At 42.8% G+C, this 13,833-nt stretch overlaps 1 protein-coding gene across 2 annotated transcripts in view; it reads left to right on the plus strand.

Moving 5' to 3' along the window:
- The window catches only part of LOC118374969 (copine-5-like), a 191,494-nt gene extending 179,597 nt beyond the window's left edge, over window positions 1-11,897 (plus strand). For both annotated transcript variants that reach the window (XM_052481580.1, XM_052481581.1), the window contains 2 exons: window positions 4,960-5,033; window positions 5,404-11,897. In XM_052481580.1, coding sequence (XP_052337540.1) covers window positions 4,960-5,033; window positions 5,404-5,607 — 278 coding nt within the window. In that variant the 3' untranslated portion in view covers window positions 5,608-11,897. The remainder of the gene's footprint in view (window positions 1-4,959; window positions 5,034-5,403) is intronic.
- The last annotated feature ends 1,936 nt before the right edge of the window (window positions 11,898-13,833 follow it).

The raw sequence follows: 13,833 nt of genomic DNA on the forward strand, positions 1-13,833 counted from the left end.
TGTCGTCGGACGGCCCAGTTGCAGCTGCCGAAGTTGTGTCGTCGGACGGCCCAGTTGCAGCTGCCGAAGTTGTGTCGTCGGACGGCCCAGTTGCAGCTGCCGGTTGTGTCGTCGGACGGCCCAGTTGCAGCTGCCGGTTGTGTCGTCGGACGGCCCAGTTGCAGCTGCCGGTTGTGTCGTCGGACGGCCCAGTTGCAGCTGCCAAAGTTGTGTCATCGGACGGCCCAGTTGCAGCTGCCGGGTTGTGTCGTCGGACGGCCCAGTTGCAGCTGCCGGTTGTGTCGTCGGACGGCCCAGTTGCAGCTGCCGAAGTTGTGTCGTCGGACGGCCCAGTTGCAGCTGCCGAAGTTGTGTCGTCGGACGGCCCAGTTGCAGCTGCCGAAGTTGTGTCGTCGGACGGCCCAGTTGCAGCTGCCGAAGTTGTGTCGTCGGACGGCCCAGTTGCAGCTGCCGAAGTTGTGTCGTCGGACGGCCCAGTTGCAGCTGCCAAAGTTGTGTCATCGGACGGCCCAGTTGCAGCTGCCGAAGTTGTGTCGTCGGACAGCCCAGTTGCAGCTGCCGAAGTTGTCGTCGGACGGCCCAGTTGCAGCTGCCGAAGTTGCAGCGGCGCCGGACGGACCAGTCGCAGCATCGTCGGACGGGCCATTCCCGCTGTCTCCCTCAATGGTAGATTATTCTGTCACCTTGGTATAAATGGATCAGGAGACAGGCGCAGGAATGCGTAATACTGATTTTTATTTCCCAAATTACAGCACAGGGACGAAGACCAAACAAACGCGTATACAAAACACAGGGTAGAAACCCAAACAAAAGAGCGAGGAGTACCTCGAAATAAATACACAATCACACAATGATGCCACAAGGGACGAGACCCGTAATCATCTGCACAATCCACGTGGCACGAAAGCCCAAACACAGCACACGACCAACGGACATTGTAACAATAATCGACAGGACAATGGTTAACAAAAGGCACACTTATACAATTACTAATCAAATGGAATATAGGCCAGGTGTGTGTAATGAAAGTTCCGGAGGGATCCATGACACTCCTCCAGGTGAGATGGACGCCATATAATATTTGTTTCTCCTGATTTCATAGGCCGATTATATGGATCAGACATTGTTTTTATTGATTTGTTTGTCAGTGTCAGCAGAGTAGGCTACTCTGTAATTTGTCATATTAAAAATTATTCTGCTCATGTATCCAGCCATATACAGTGCCTTGCGAAAGTATTCGGCCCCCTTGAATTTTGCGACCTTTTGCCACATTTCAGGCTTCAAACATAAAAGATATAAAACTGTATTTTTTTGTGAAGAATCAACAACAAGTGGGACACAATCATGAAGTGGAACAACATTTATTGGATATTTCAAACTCTTTTAACAAATCAAAAACTGAAAAATTGGGCGTGCAAAATTATTCAGCCCCCTTAAGTTAATACTTTGTTGCGCCACCTTTTGCTGCGATTACAGCTGTAAGTCGCTTGGGGTATGTCTCTATCAGTTTTGCACATCGAGAGTGTCACGTCTAATCAAGGATAGCGATAATAAGTTTATTCTCCGGTGAACAAAATAAACACGGTCAACCCAAATACAAACAGGGTGAAATGATCCAAAACAGACTAACCGGAGAATAATAAAAACAAAACACCAACAGACGAAACGAATGACAAAATAAACAATCCAGCACAAAACAAGGGCGGGACAACCTACATTATATACAGATACTAATGAACTAAACAACACACAGGTGAAAACAATCAGACAAAACCAACAGATACACAAAAAGGGATCGGTAGTGGCTAGTAGGACGGTGACGACGACTGCCGAGCACCGCCTGAACGGGCAGGAGAGCCAACCTCGGCGGAAGTCGTGACAGTACCCCCCTGACGCGCGGCTCCCGCAGCGCGCCGCCACCGTCCTCGAGGACGACCCGGAGGACGAGGTGCCGGGCGATCCGGGTGGAGGCGGTGGAATTCTATCAGGAGAGAAGGGTCCAAAATGTCCCTCACTGGAACCCAGCATCTCTCCTCCGGGCCGTACCCCTCCCAGTCCACGAGGTACTGTAGGCCCCCCACCCGGCGTCTAGAATCCAGAATGCCTCGAACTGTATACGCCGGGGGCCCATCAATGTCCAGAGGGGGCGGAGGGACCTCAGACACCTCACCTTCTTGCAGGGGACCAGCCACTACCGGCCTGAGAAGAGACACATGAAACGAGGGGTTAATACGGTAATACCTAGGAAGTTGTAACCTATAACACACCTCGTTTATTCTCCTCAGGACTTTGAACGGCCCCACACACTGCGGCCCCAGCTTCCGACAGGGCAGGCAGAGGGGCAGGTTTCGGGTCGAGAGCCAGACCCTGTCCCCCGGTGCAAACACGGGGGTCTCATTGCGGTGCTGGTCAGCGCTCCTCTTCTGCTGTTCTCCCGCTAACTGTAATGAGTCCTGAACGGCTTTCCAGGTGTCCTTGGAGCGCTGTACCCATTCCTCCACCGCAGGAGCCTCGGTCTGACTCTGATGACATGGAGCCAGGACCGGCTGGTAACCTAACACACACTCAAAAGGAGACAAGTTAGTAGAGGAGTGGCGTAAGGAGTTTTGGGCTAGTTCGGCCCATGGAACATAACTTGCCCACTCACCAGGCCGGTCCCGACAATAGGACCGCAGAAACCTGCCCACATCCTGGTTAACGCGCTCCACCTGCCCATTACTCTCGGGGTGAAAACCTGAGGTTAAGCTAACTGAGACCCCCAGTCTCTCCATAAACGCCCTCCACACTCTGGACGTGAATTGGGGACCCCGATCAGAGACGATGTCCTCAGGCACCCCATAGTGCCGGAAGACATGGGTAAACAAAGCCTCAGCAGTCTGCAGGGCCGTAGGAAGACCGGGCAACGGAATAAGACGACAGGACTTAGAAAACCGATCCACAACGACCAGGATCGTAGTACTTCCCTGGGACGGGGGAAGGTCGGTAAGAAAATCTACCGATAAATGTGTCCACGGCCGTTGTGGAACGGGGAGGGGTTGTAATTTCCCTCTAGGTAGGTGACGAGGAGCCTTGCTCTGAGCACACACTGAGCAGGAGGAGACATAAAATCTCACGTCTTTAGCCAGTGTGGGCCACCAGTATCTCCCTCTCAGACTCTGCACTGTCCTCTTGATACCAGGATGACCCGAGGAGGGAAGAGTATGAGCCCACCTAATCAGCTTGTCCCGGACCACCCTCGGCACGTACTTGGTCCCTACTGGACAGTTAGGAGGAGCCGGCTCTGACCGTGAGGCCCTCTCTATCACAGCATCTACCTCCCATACCACCTCCCATACCAGTTGGCTCTACTGACCTTTCCTCGGTATCATAGAGGCGAGACAGTGCGTCAGCTTTGGTGTTTTGGGAGCCTGGCCAATATGTGAGGGTAAACTGGAACCTAGTAAAAAACATGGCCCATCTAGCCTGACGTGGATTCAGTCTCTTAGCTGCCCAGATGTACTCGAGATTACGATGGTCAGTCCAGATGAGAAAAGGGTATTTAGCCCCCTCAAGCCAATGTCTCCACACCTTCAGAGCCTTGACTACAGCTAACAACTCCCGGTCCCCCACATCATAGTTTTGCTCCGCTGGGCTGAGCTTGCTCGAAAAGAAAGCACACGGGCGGAGTTTGGATGGCACGCCCGAGCGTTGGGACAGCACGGCTCCAACCCCAGCCTCAGATGCATCCACCTTCACTATGAACGCTAAAGAGGGGTCCGGATGCGCCAACACAGGCGCATTGGTGAACAGCTCCTTCAGACGACTGAAAGCTCTGCCCGCCTCTGCTGACCAACGCAAGTGCACCGGTCCTCCCTTCAGCAGTGAGGTGATGGGAGCAGCCACCTGACCAAAACCCCGGATAAACCTCCGGTAGTAATTGGCAAACCCTAAAAACCGCTGCACTTCTTTCACCGTGGTCGGAGTCGGCCAATTACGCACGGCTGTAACGCGATCATCCTCCATCACCACCCCGGAGGTGGAAATACGATACCCCAGGAAGGAAACGGACTGTTTGAAAAACTCACATTTCTCCGCCTTGCAATACAGGTCATGCTCCAGTAGTCGCCCAAGTACCTCTTTTGCAGACTCCATCAGGTTTTCTTCCAGAATGGTCCTGTATTTGGCTCCATCCATCTTCCCATCAATTTTAACCATCTTCCCTGTCCCTGCTGAAGACAAGCAGGCCCAAACCATGATGCTGCCACCACCATGTTTGACAGTGGGGATGGTGTGTTCAGGGTGATGAGCTGTGTTGCTTTTACGCCAAACATAACGTTTTGCATTGGTTAAAGTTACACAGACAGGGTAGTGACTCACCCAGTAAACTGGTGTTATTAACCACTATGCAGGGTAGTGACTCACCCAGACAGATGTTTAAACTGGTGTTATTAACCACTATGAAGGGTTGTGACTCACCCAGACAGTAGAGGTTTAAACTGGTGTTATAAACCACTATGAAGGGTTTTGACTGGCCCAGACAGTAGAGGTTTAAACTGATGTTATAAACCACTGTGAAGGGTTGTGACTCACCCAGACAGTAGAGGTTTAAACTGGTGTTATAAACCACTATGAAGGGTTGTGACTCACCCAGACAGTAGAGGTTTAAACTGGTGTTATAAACCACTATGAAGGGTAATGACTCGCCCAGACAGTAGAGGTTTAAACTGGTGTTATAAACCACTATGAAGGGTAATGACTCGCCCAGGCAGTAGAGGTTTAAACTGGTGTTATAAACCCCTATGAAGGGTTTTGACTCGCCCAGACAGTAGAGGTTTAAACTGGTGTTATAAACCACTATGAAGGGTAATGACTCGCCCAGACAGTAGAAGTTTAAACTGGTGTTATAAACCACTATGAAGGGTAATGACTCGCCCAGACAGTAGAGGTTTAAACTGGTGTCTCTTTTTCTCTTCTCTGTAGCCATGGTGGAGCTTGACGGTGATGACATCAGAATCTCCTCGCGAGGGAAGCTGGCAGAGAGAGACATTGTACAGGTAGAGCTCACTTTCTGTTCTTCCCATATGACCATAACACAGCACTGATGAGTGATGGGGGGGGCATGTCACAGAAAGGTTATGTCGATACAAGTAAGGAAACTACTGATGATTTATAGCATCATTGTTTAAATCTCAGAGGTGCCATTTGTGAAATATTCCACACCCCTATTCACCCCTAACCCATCAATCTGACATATTAGGAAAAATCAGTCATAGATTCAATTGACAAAATTGTTAAATAACAATTAACATTGTAACATATTTGCCATTGTCACACATTGCCACTTTCAAGTTCGAAACAGATCAAAGTGCTATAGAAACGATACCCCCCCCCCCTCTCTCTCTCTCTCTGTGTGTCCCCATATAGTTTGTTCCGTTCAGAGACTACATGGACCGGACAGGAAACCACGTGTTGAGTATGGCCCGGCTAGCCAAGGATGTTCTGGCTGAGATTCCTGAACAGCTCATCCTCTACATGAAGAGTAGAGGCATCAAACCCTGCCTCCTGCCTCCACTCAATGAGGAACCAGGCCCTGAAGACCAGGACCACGCCCAGACCACCCCTGTCTGAGCCCCAGTCCTACCCCCATCTGAGGCGCCTACCGTGGGGAAGGAGGTCGCGGTAGGATGGGTGGTAGACTGGATGGTGGACCCCCTCATGGAGGGATGCAAAACGTAAATGTGAAAATGCTTTCGAGACACTTTTTTTTTTCTCATGCTGAACAAATTGACAAGACTCCATTTTGTTTGGAGTCGAGACTGTTTTGAGGGAATAAGCTGAAGATCAGGGAGTTTTCCTTTTGAGTTTCATCTCCTGACGGGAGGGCAACGAGGGGGAGGAGAATAGGAGAGTCACAGACGGAGGAGTAGAGAGGAGAAAGACAGAGCAGTGACGTAAACTAATGTTAGACGTTGGCAGTCAGAGCTGTCAGTGGTGACGTAACAGGTAGCATGTTTTAGACGAAGAGGGTGTTTTTGAGGACATTAATTATTAGAGCGTGCCAGTTTGCATCACGTTTGTGTATATTGATACATTTTAGAGTGCCGGTGTATGTTGGACTAAGGAATCACCTGTATAATGTCGTATCTATTGTAAGAAACTACAGCATCTATTCATGTTGAGGATAATATTTTTTCTTCATATTTTCCCATCATGCTTTTTTGGGGAGAGGAGGGGGATCAATGCTATAAATTATTGTTAATTTATACTTTGAAGAGTACTGTAATATAAAGCATGTGGTAGATAGAAACTATCCAACTGTTTAGGAATAGTTGTAAAAGATCAAGATGAATGCTTTTACATTTTGGATTGTGACAGTTACACAGATGATCAGATGTTTGTATGATCGTTTAACTTCATGCACCCTGTACAAGACATACTTACCCTATATATTTACAATAGGTATCAACAAAATGCACTAACAGTCCAAATAAAAAGCACAAAGGTCATATACAATACATATACTGATCAAGTGAAATATATACCACAATTATATACTAGCGACCAGCAGCTACCCCTCAAAGACAATGGAAAGGATTGCACAGCAACAAAATGAAATGTCTTCCAGTTCTAGAACCTTGTCATGAATGAGAATTAATCTAGAATCTAGTTACTTCACATTCTGCGTTATTATTGTTTACACATCTGCTCGTGCACGACCAGAGCCACATCTTCAAAGGCATAGTATTTCCATAGTATTAGTATGTAGCGATGTATGTCGTCTAGCTAGCTGCATTCACACATATATCGGTTGGTATAATCCTTCTCGTATGATGTTGTTGATTCTGTTTGATTATTTCTTTAACCCCTGCACACCGTGCCATGGAAATTCTTAGTGGATATATAGAGCACAGAGACGGCAACAGATGTTGATGAAACAACTTTTGAGAAGTGTGATGTCAACTACATTCATTAATTTGTTGGAATAGATTTTTTTTTTTCACCGAGAAAATCAAACAATGAGAGAAATACTTTCAGCCCAGCATAATATAATCAAATCAAATCAAATTTGTCACGTGCTCCGAATACAACAGGTGTACAACACTGAACACTGAATACAACACTGAAATGCTTACTTATAAGCCTTTAACCAACAATGCAGTTTTAAGAAAAATAAGAGTTAAGAGAGTATTTAATAAAATAAACTGAAGTCAAAAAATATATATATCGGATAAGTACTGTCGCCTATGCCATTTTATACTTTATCTTTTGCAGATTGTATATTCATTGCGTTTCTATCATGCTGACCACACCACTCGCATTACGTGCGCGAGCATTGCAAAATAAATGTATGCACACATGGTGTTCAAGCCTTGCATCCAAAATACTCAAACCCGTCAATGAGCTTCTGCATAGCCAGGCTTTAAAAATAGAACTTGGTTCTATTTGTGATGCTTGATGCGCTGCAAGTCCCGCCTCTCCCATCTCCTCATTGGTTTTTAGGAGCATATACCCATGTGGGTGATTGAAAGATGAACGGAGGTCCACACTCCAGTCCAGTTGGTGGAGGTAATGCACCTTAAAGTTGGTTGCCAACCGCCATATTAAGTCCAAAGAAGAACAAGAAGCCTGAAGGAGGAGAGATTACTAGAAACAAACTAGATTTACCCTTTTATCTGTGGATTAATTGTTGGAGTAGAGGACCTTGTGCATTTAAGGTAAAATAACAATCAAATGTTTATATCCCAGGACAAATTAGTTAGCAACAGCAAGCAAGCTAGCTAAATTGCTATGAATGTTTAATGCTTTTCAAACTGTCCCCAAATTAATATAGTTGGTTCAAACTTCGTTTTGATATTTCAAACTGCGTGTCATGATCACGTCTGGTGTGGATGGACAAGATCAACATGCGCGATGGCGTACTCGGACAAACGCGCGTGCCCGGTCTAGTCAGCATGTACAGTAAGGAGTCATTTAAATGGAGTCAATATAAAAAGTAACTGCATAAAGAGCAGTTTATACAGTGTACAATCTATTTTACTCACTTCATCTGGACTACTGATAGAGTTCAAACTTGCTGCCAGGGATGTATTGCCATCTTTTATTTAAGTTGTTGATATATATGTGACCGACTGGGGTTCAAATCTGGGTTTCCTACACACCACAAGACTGTGTTAGCCCGCTGAGATAAAGCAGTTAGCTCAAGTAGCCAATGCAACTCTTCAAGTTTCGGACAAGGTTACTCATCGTGTGTGCGTTGTTCCAAAACACATTTTACGTTTTTGTCATTTAGCAGACGCTCAAGAGCAATTAGGGTTAAGTGCCTTGCTCAAGGGCACATTGACAGCTTTTTCACCTAGTCGGCTTGGGGATTCGATTCCAGCGTCATTTAGGTCTCTGCCCCAACGCTCTTAACTGCTAGGCTACCTGCCGCCCTGTTATATCTAGCCATGTTTAAGTTGTTGATGTAGTGTCATGTTTAAGTTGTTGATGTAGTTCCATGTTTAAGTTGTTGATGTAGTGTCATGTTTAAGTTGTTGATGTAGTTCCATGTTTAAGTTGTTGATGTAGTGTCATGTTTAAGTTGTTGATGTAGTGTCATGTTTAAGTTGTTGATGTAGTTCCATGTTTAAGTTGTTGATGTAGTGTCATGTTTAAGTTGTTGATGTAGTTCCATGTTTAAGTTGTTGATGTAGTTCCATGTTTAAGTTGTTGATGTAGTGTCATGTTTAAATTGTTGATGTAGTTCCATGTTTAAGTTGTTGATGTAGTGCCATGTTTAAGTTGTTGATGTAGTGTCATGTTTAAGTTGTTGATGTAGTGTCATGTTTAAGTTGTTGATGTAGTTCCATGTTTAAGTTGTTGATGTAGTGTCATGTTTAAGTTGTTGATGTAGTGTCATGTTTAAGTTGTTGATGTAGTTCCATGTTTAAGTTGTTGATGTAGTTCCATGTTTAAGTTGTTGATGTAGTTCCATGTTTAAGTTGTTGATGTAGTTCCATGTTTAAGTTGTTGATGTAGTTCCATGTTTAAGTTGTTGATGTAGTGTCATGTTTAAGTTGTTGATGTAGTTCCATGTTTAAGTTGTTGATGTAGTGTCATGTTTAAGTTGTTGATGTAGTGCCATCTTTAAGTTGTTGATGTAGTGTCATGTTTAAGTTGTTGATGTAGTGTCATGTTTAAGTTGTTGATGTAGTGCCATCTTTAAGTTGTTGATGTAGTGTCATGTTTAAGTTGTTGATGTAGTGTCATGTTTAAGTTGTTGATGTAGTGCCATCTTTAAGTTGTTGATGTAGTGCCATGTTTAAGTTGTTGATGTAGTGTCATGTTTAAGTTGTTGATGTAGTGCCATCTTTAAGTTGTTGATGTAGTTCCATCTTTAAGTTGTTGATGTAGTTCCATGTTTAAGTTGTTGATGTAGTTCCATGTTTAAGTTGTTGATGTAGTTCCATGTTTAAGTTGTTGATGTAGTTCCATGTTTAAGTTGTTGATGTAGTGTCATGTTTAAGTTGTTGATGTAGTGTCAAGTTTAAGTTGTTGATGTAGTGTCATGTTTAAGTTGTTGATGTAGTTCCATGTTTAAGTTGTTGATGTAGTTCCATCTTTAAGTTGTTGATGTAGTTCCATGTTTAAGTTGTTGATGTAGTTCCATGTTTAAGTTGTTGATGTAGTTCCATCTTTAAGTTGTTGATGTAGTTCCATGTTTAAGTTGTTGATGTAGTGTCATGTTTAAGTTGTTGATGTAGTGTCATGTTTAAGTTGTTGATGTAGTGTCATGTTTAAGTTGTTGATGTAGTTCCATCTTTAAGTTGTTGATGTAGTTCCATCTTTAAGTTGTTGATGTAGTTCCATCTTTAAGTTGTTGATGTAGTTGCATGTTTAAGTTGTTGATGTAGTTCCATGTTTAAGTTGTTGATGTAGTGTCATGTTTAAGTTGTTGATGTAGTTCCATGTTTAAGTTGTTGATGTAGTGTCATGTTTAAGTTGTTGATGTAGTGCCATCTTTAAGTTGTTGATGTAGTGTCATGTTTAAGTTGTTGATGTAGTGTCATGTTTAAGTTGTTGATGTAGTGCCATCTTTAAGTTGTTGATGTAGTGTCATGTTTAAGTTGTTGATGTAGTGTCATGTTTAAGTTGTTGATGTAGTGCCATCTTTAAGTTGTTGATGTAGTGCCATGTTTAAGTTGTTGATGTAGTGTCATGTTTAAGTTGTTGATGTAGTGCCATCTTTAAGTTGTTGATGTAGTTCCATCTTTAAGTTGTTGATGTAGTGCCATGTTTAAGTTGTTGATGTAGTGTCATGTTTAAGTTGTTGATGTAGTGCCATCTTTAAGTTGTTGATGTAGTTCCATCTTTAAGTTGTTGATGTAGTTCCATGTTTAAGTTGTTGATGTAGTTCCATGTTTAAGTTGTTGATGTAGTGTCATGTTTAAGTTGTTGATGTAGTGTCATGTTTAAGTTGTTGATGTAGTGTCATGTTTAAGTTGTTGATGTAGTTCCATGTTTAAGTTGTTGATGTAGTTCCATGTTTAAGTTGTTGATGTAGTGTCATGTTTAAGTTGTTGATGTAGTTCCATGTTTAAGTTGTTGATGTAGTTCCATGTTTAAGTTGTTGATGTAGTTCCATGTTTAAGTTATTGATGTAGTGTCATGTTTAAGTTGTTGATGTAGTTCCATGTTTAAGTTGTTGATGTAGTGCCATCTTTAAGTTGTTGATGTAGTTCCATGTTTAAGTTGTTGATGTAGTTCCATGTTTAAGTTGTTGATGTAGTTCCATGTTTAAGTTGTTGATGTAGTGTCATGTTTAAGTTGTTGATGTAGTTCCATCTTTAAGTTGTTGATGTAGTTCCATGTTTAAGTTGTTGATGTAGTTCCATGTTTAAGTTGTTGATGTAGTTCCATGTTTAAGTTGTTGATGTATTGTCATATTTATGTTCTTGCCATATTGCCATTTTGAAGGAATAGTTTCTTGAGCAGCACTGTCTCTGTCTTTTCCGTCCCGTAGACACACCAGAAGGTTAATATGTCTACATTATTGTCTTTTCTACAGTGGAACGACGTGTTTAGTTTCTTCTTCAATGTGTTTAAAACAAACATGAAATTGCCAATATGCCCAATGCAGCCCTACAATATACAGCCCTAAGTGGTGCGTTCAGCATGCCCATTATTTACTCACAGATCACAGTAATCCAATATCTCTATCCAAATGTGCCTATAGTATAGAAACTCCTGCATATCCTGATTTAGATTTCCCTTATGTTATTTCGTGAGCACCAGTTCCCTTCCCATGTTTTATTATTGAACATATGATTCCCAATGCCTAGAATGATAACTGTTTCATATGTACAGTATAGCCAACTGAACAAAAACAAAAAAAATATTTACTAAGTATTATCATTGCATCTGCAACAACATACTTACTGTATGTTCTTTAAAGTTTGCTATTACACTTTCGTATTGAATGAGAACAATGCACGCATCAAATCTATTTTACAAATGTAGTGACAGTATACTGCATGTATGGCAAAAAAATAGTCAACACTTGTTTACAATTGAATCAGATGTAGGATCTTAATTTGAGCCAGTTTGCTACTGCAATGAAAATAATCATGCAGCAACAGGAAACGTGAATTAATATGTGGATTCTAATATACTTCTAGGGGATGATACATTTTTCATCAAGACTTCAGAAGCCTTTTTAAACCGCAAACGTTCTCCTGCAACAGGGCGATCAAATTAAGATCCCACCTGTATATTTACATTGCCTCAAGGTATGAGCAAATATTCATACTAAAGAAAGGATGTTATCTTTATGTAAAGTTTGTTTTGAATCTGTTCACTTATTTGTTCTCATTTATTTTAGTTGTGAGGGAAGGTGAAGGTTGGTTATATTCCCCCCATGTACATAGACACTGTGATTTTAGAAAATACATGACTAATAGTTAATGAAAGTGAGGGTTTATAGTTATTTTTTAATAATATTTGGTTAAAATATTTTTGTGTATGGTTAGCAAAGCAATTGAGAGAGATTATGCATTTCAGAATAACCTTTAAAACAATCTCCACTGGAGTCTGAAATATTAACATAAGCCCCACATGAAGACGACTTGGTATCCAAAAGATGTTCCGTTTGAAATTAACCTCTTAGATAATGTGCATGTTTGTGCCAAAATGGCAACAAGTTTGGTGGTCCCTGCTCCTCAACTCACCTTACTGATGGCCTGTGATAGGCAGGGACTCCCTGAGTGAGCCATTTGTTGTGTATGACGATGAGGATGATACTGTATCTACAATAGAAACAGCAGACACGTAGCATGTTGCATCCATGTTTTCCCCTCATATTTAGTTCCTTAAATAGGTCATGTTTTTGCTTCCCCTGGTCGCTATTTAAACCATGACCTAGGGTGTTTACAACATAGAAATAGAATGACATGTCATCCTATGTCATTGTATATCTATGCTTTACAGTGCGTACCTCCCTCTTGGTCTCTGGTTTGCATGCTGATGATAAAGAATTATTTTCCAAACCAGACATTGGACATAATTGTTGTCATTTCTGTGGTTTGTGAAATGCTTTGTAATGGATTGCCTTAATAAAGTGACTGAAGATTAATGAAATAATGATAGTTGAATGTAAGAGTGGTTTTTATTTGATAGTACAGCAATTTTAGCAAATGACCACAGTGGGCCTCAAACCTGGGTCTCCCAACCCATACGCAGAGCTGCTAAATGCTGCTCCGATAAGAGTTGGTTTGTTATCCTTGGTAAATGGTCATATTTAGAGGAGATGCTGGGTTCCTCTTGCCAAAAAAAGGAAACCGGTAGCTACCACTGTAAAATCAACCATCTACAGTATATCCCATTCTAATTAAATCTTTAGGCTTTCATTTCAGGAATTCTCAGATTCATGTGTAGTTTCTACTGTATAGCTTGCTGCAGGGATCCTATTGTCCAATCACAACACTTCTCTGTGTCCCCTCGACCTTCACAGTGAGCGTTCCCCTTGAAATGTGTTTTTCTCAGCAGCTTTAATGACATGCATTGCTGACGAACCAAGCTGGCCACCTGGGGGAAGGAAGACGGCAGCTGGAAGTAGAAAAGGCTTGAAAAAGTAGAGCTCTTACACTCATCTGCTGTTTTCACAGTTATATAAAGAGACACAGAGCTGCTGATGACACCTATAACTGTCAAACATTGCTTAAACATCAAGGTACCGTTTTGCTGACGGAAAGCTACCTAAAGCTACCTACCACACGAAGAGCCCGGATCTCAATCCCATTGAGCACGTCTGGGACCTGTTGGATCGGAGGTTGAAAGGCTAGGGCCATTCACCCCAGAAATGTCTGGGAACTTGCAGGTAACTTGGTGGAAGAGTGGGCTAACATCTCACAGCAAGAACTGGCAAATCTGGTGCAGTCCACGAGGAGGAGATGCACTGTAGTACTTAATGCAGCTGGTGGCCACACCAGATACGGACTATTACTTTTGAATTCGACCCTCCCCTTCAGGGACACATTATTGAATTTCTGTTTGTCACATGAACTTGTTCAGTTTGTCTCAGTTGTTGAATCTTATGTTCATACAAATATTTACACGTTACATTTGCTGAAAATAAGCGCAGTTGACAGTGAGAGGACATTTCTAGGTACCGTTTTGTAGATGGGCGAGTTCCTTGAACAGTTACCTTTGAACCTGGGGAAGACGGCATTTGGACACACTGTAGAAAGAACATACAAGGACGTGCCACTATTCTCTACAACACCAACAACGAGCTGCTAATGAAGAGAACAGTTGTCAGATTTTGATAAAGCATCTTCGTACCATTTTGCTGAGAAGTGATTCTTCTAATAATGACCT

This window comes from Oncorhynchus keta, chromosome 27 (assembly GCF_023373465.1).
Source record: "Oncorhynchus keta strain PuntledgeMale-10-30-2019 chromosome 27, Oket_V2, whole genome shotgun sequence".
In the NCBI taxonomy this organism is placed as follows: Eukaryota; Metazoa; Chordata; class Actinopteri; order Salmoniformes; family Salmonidae; genus Oncorhynchus; species Oncorhynchus keta.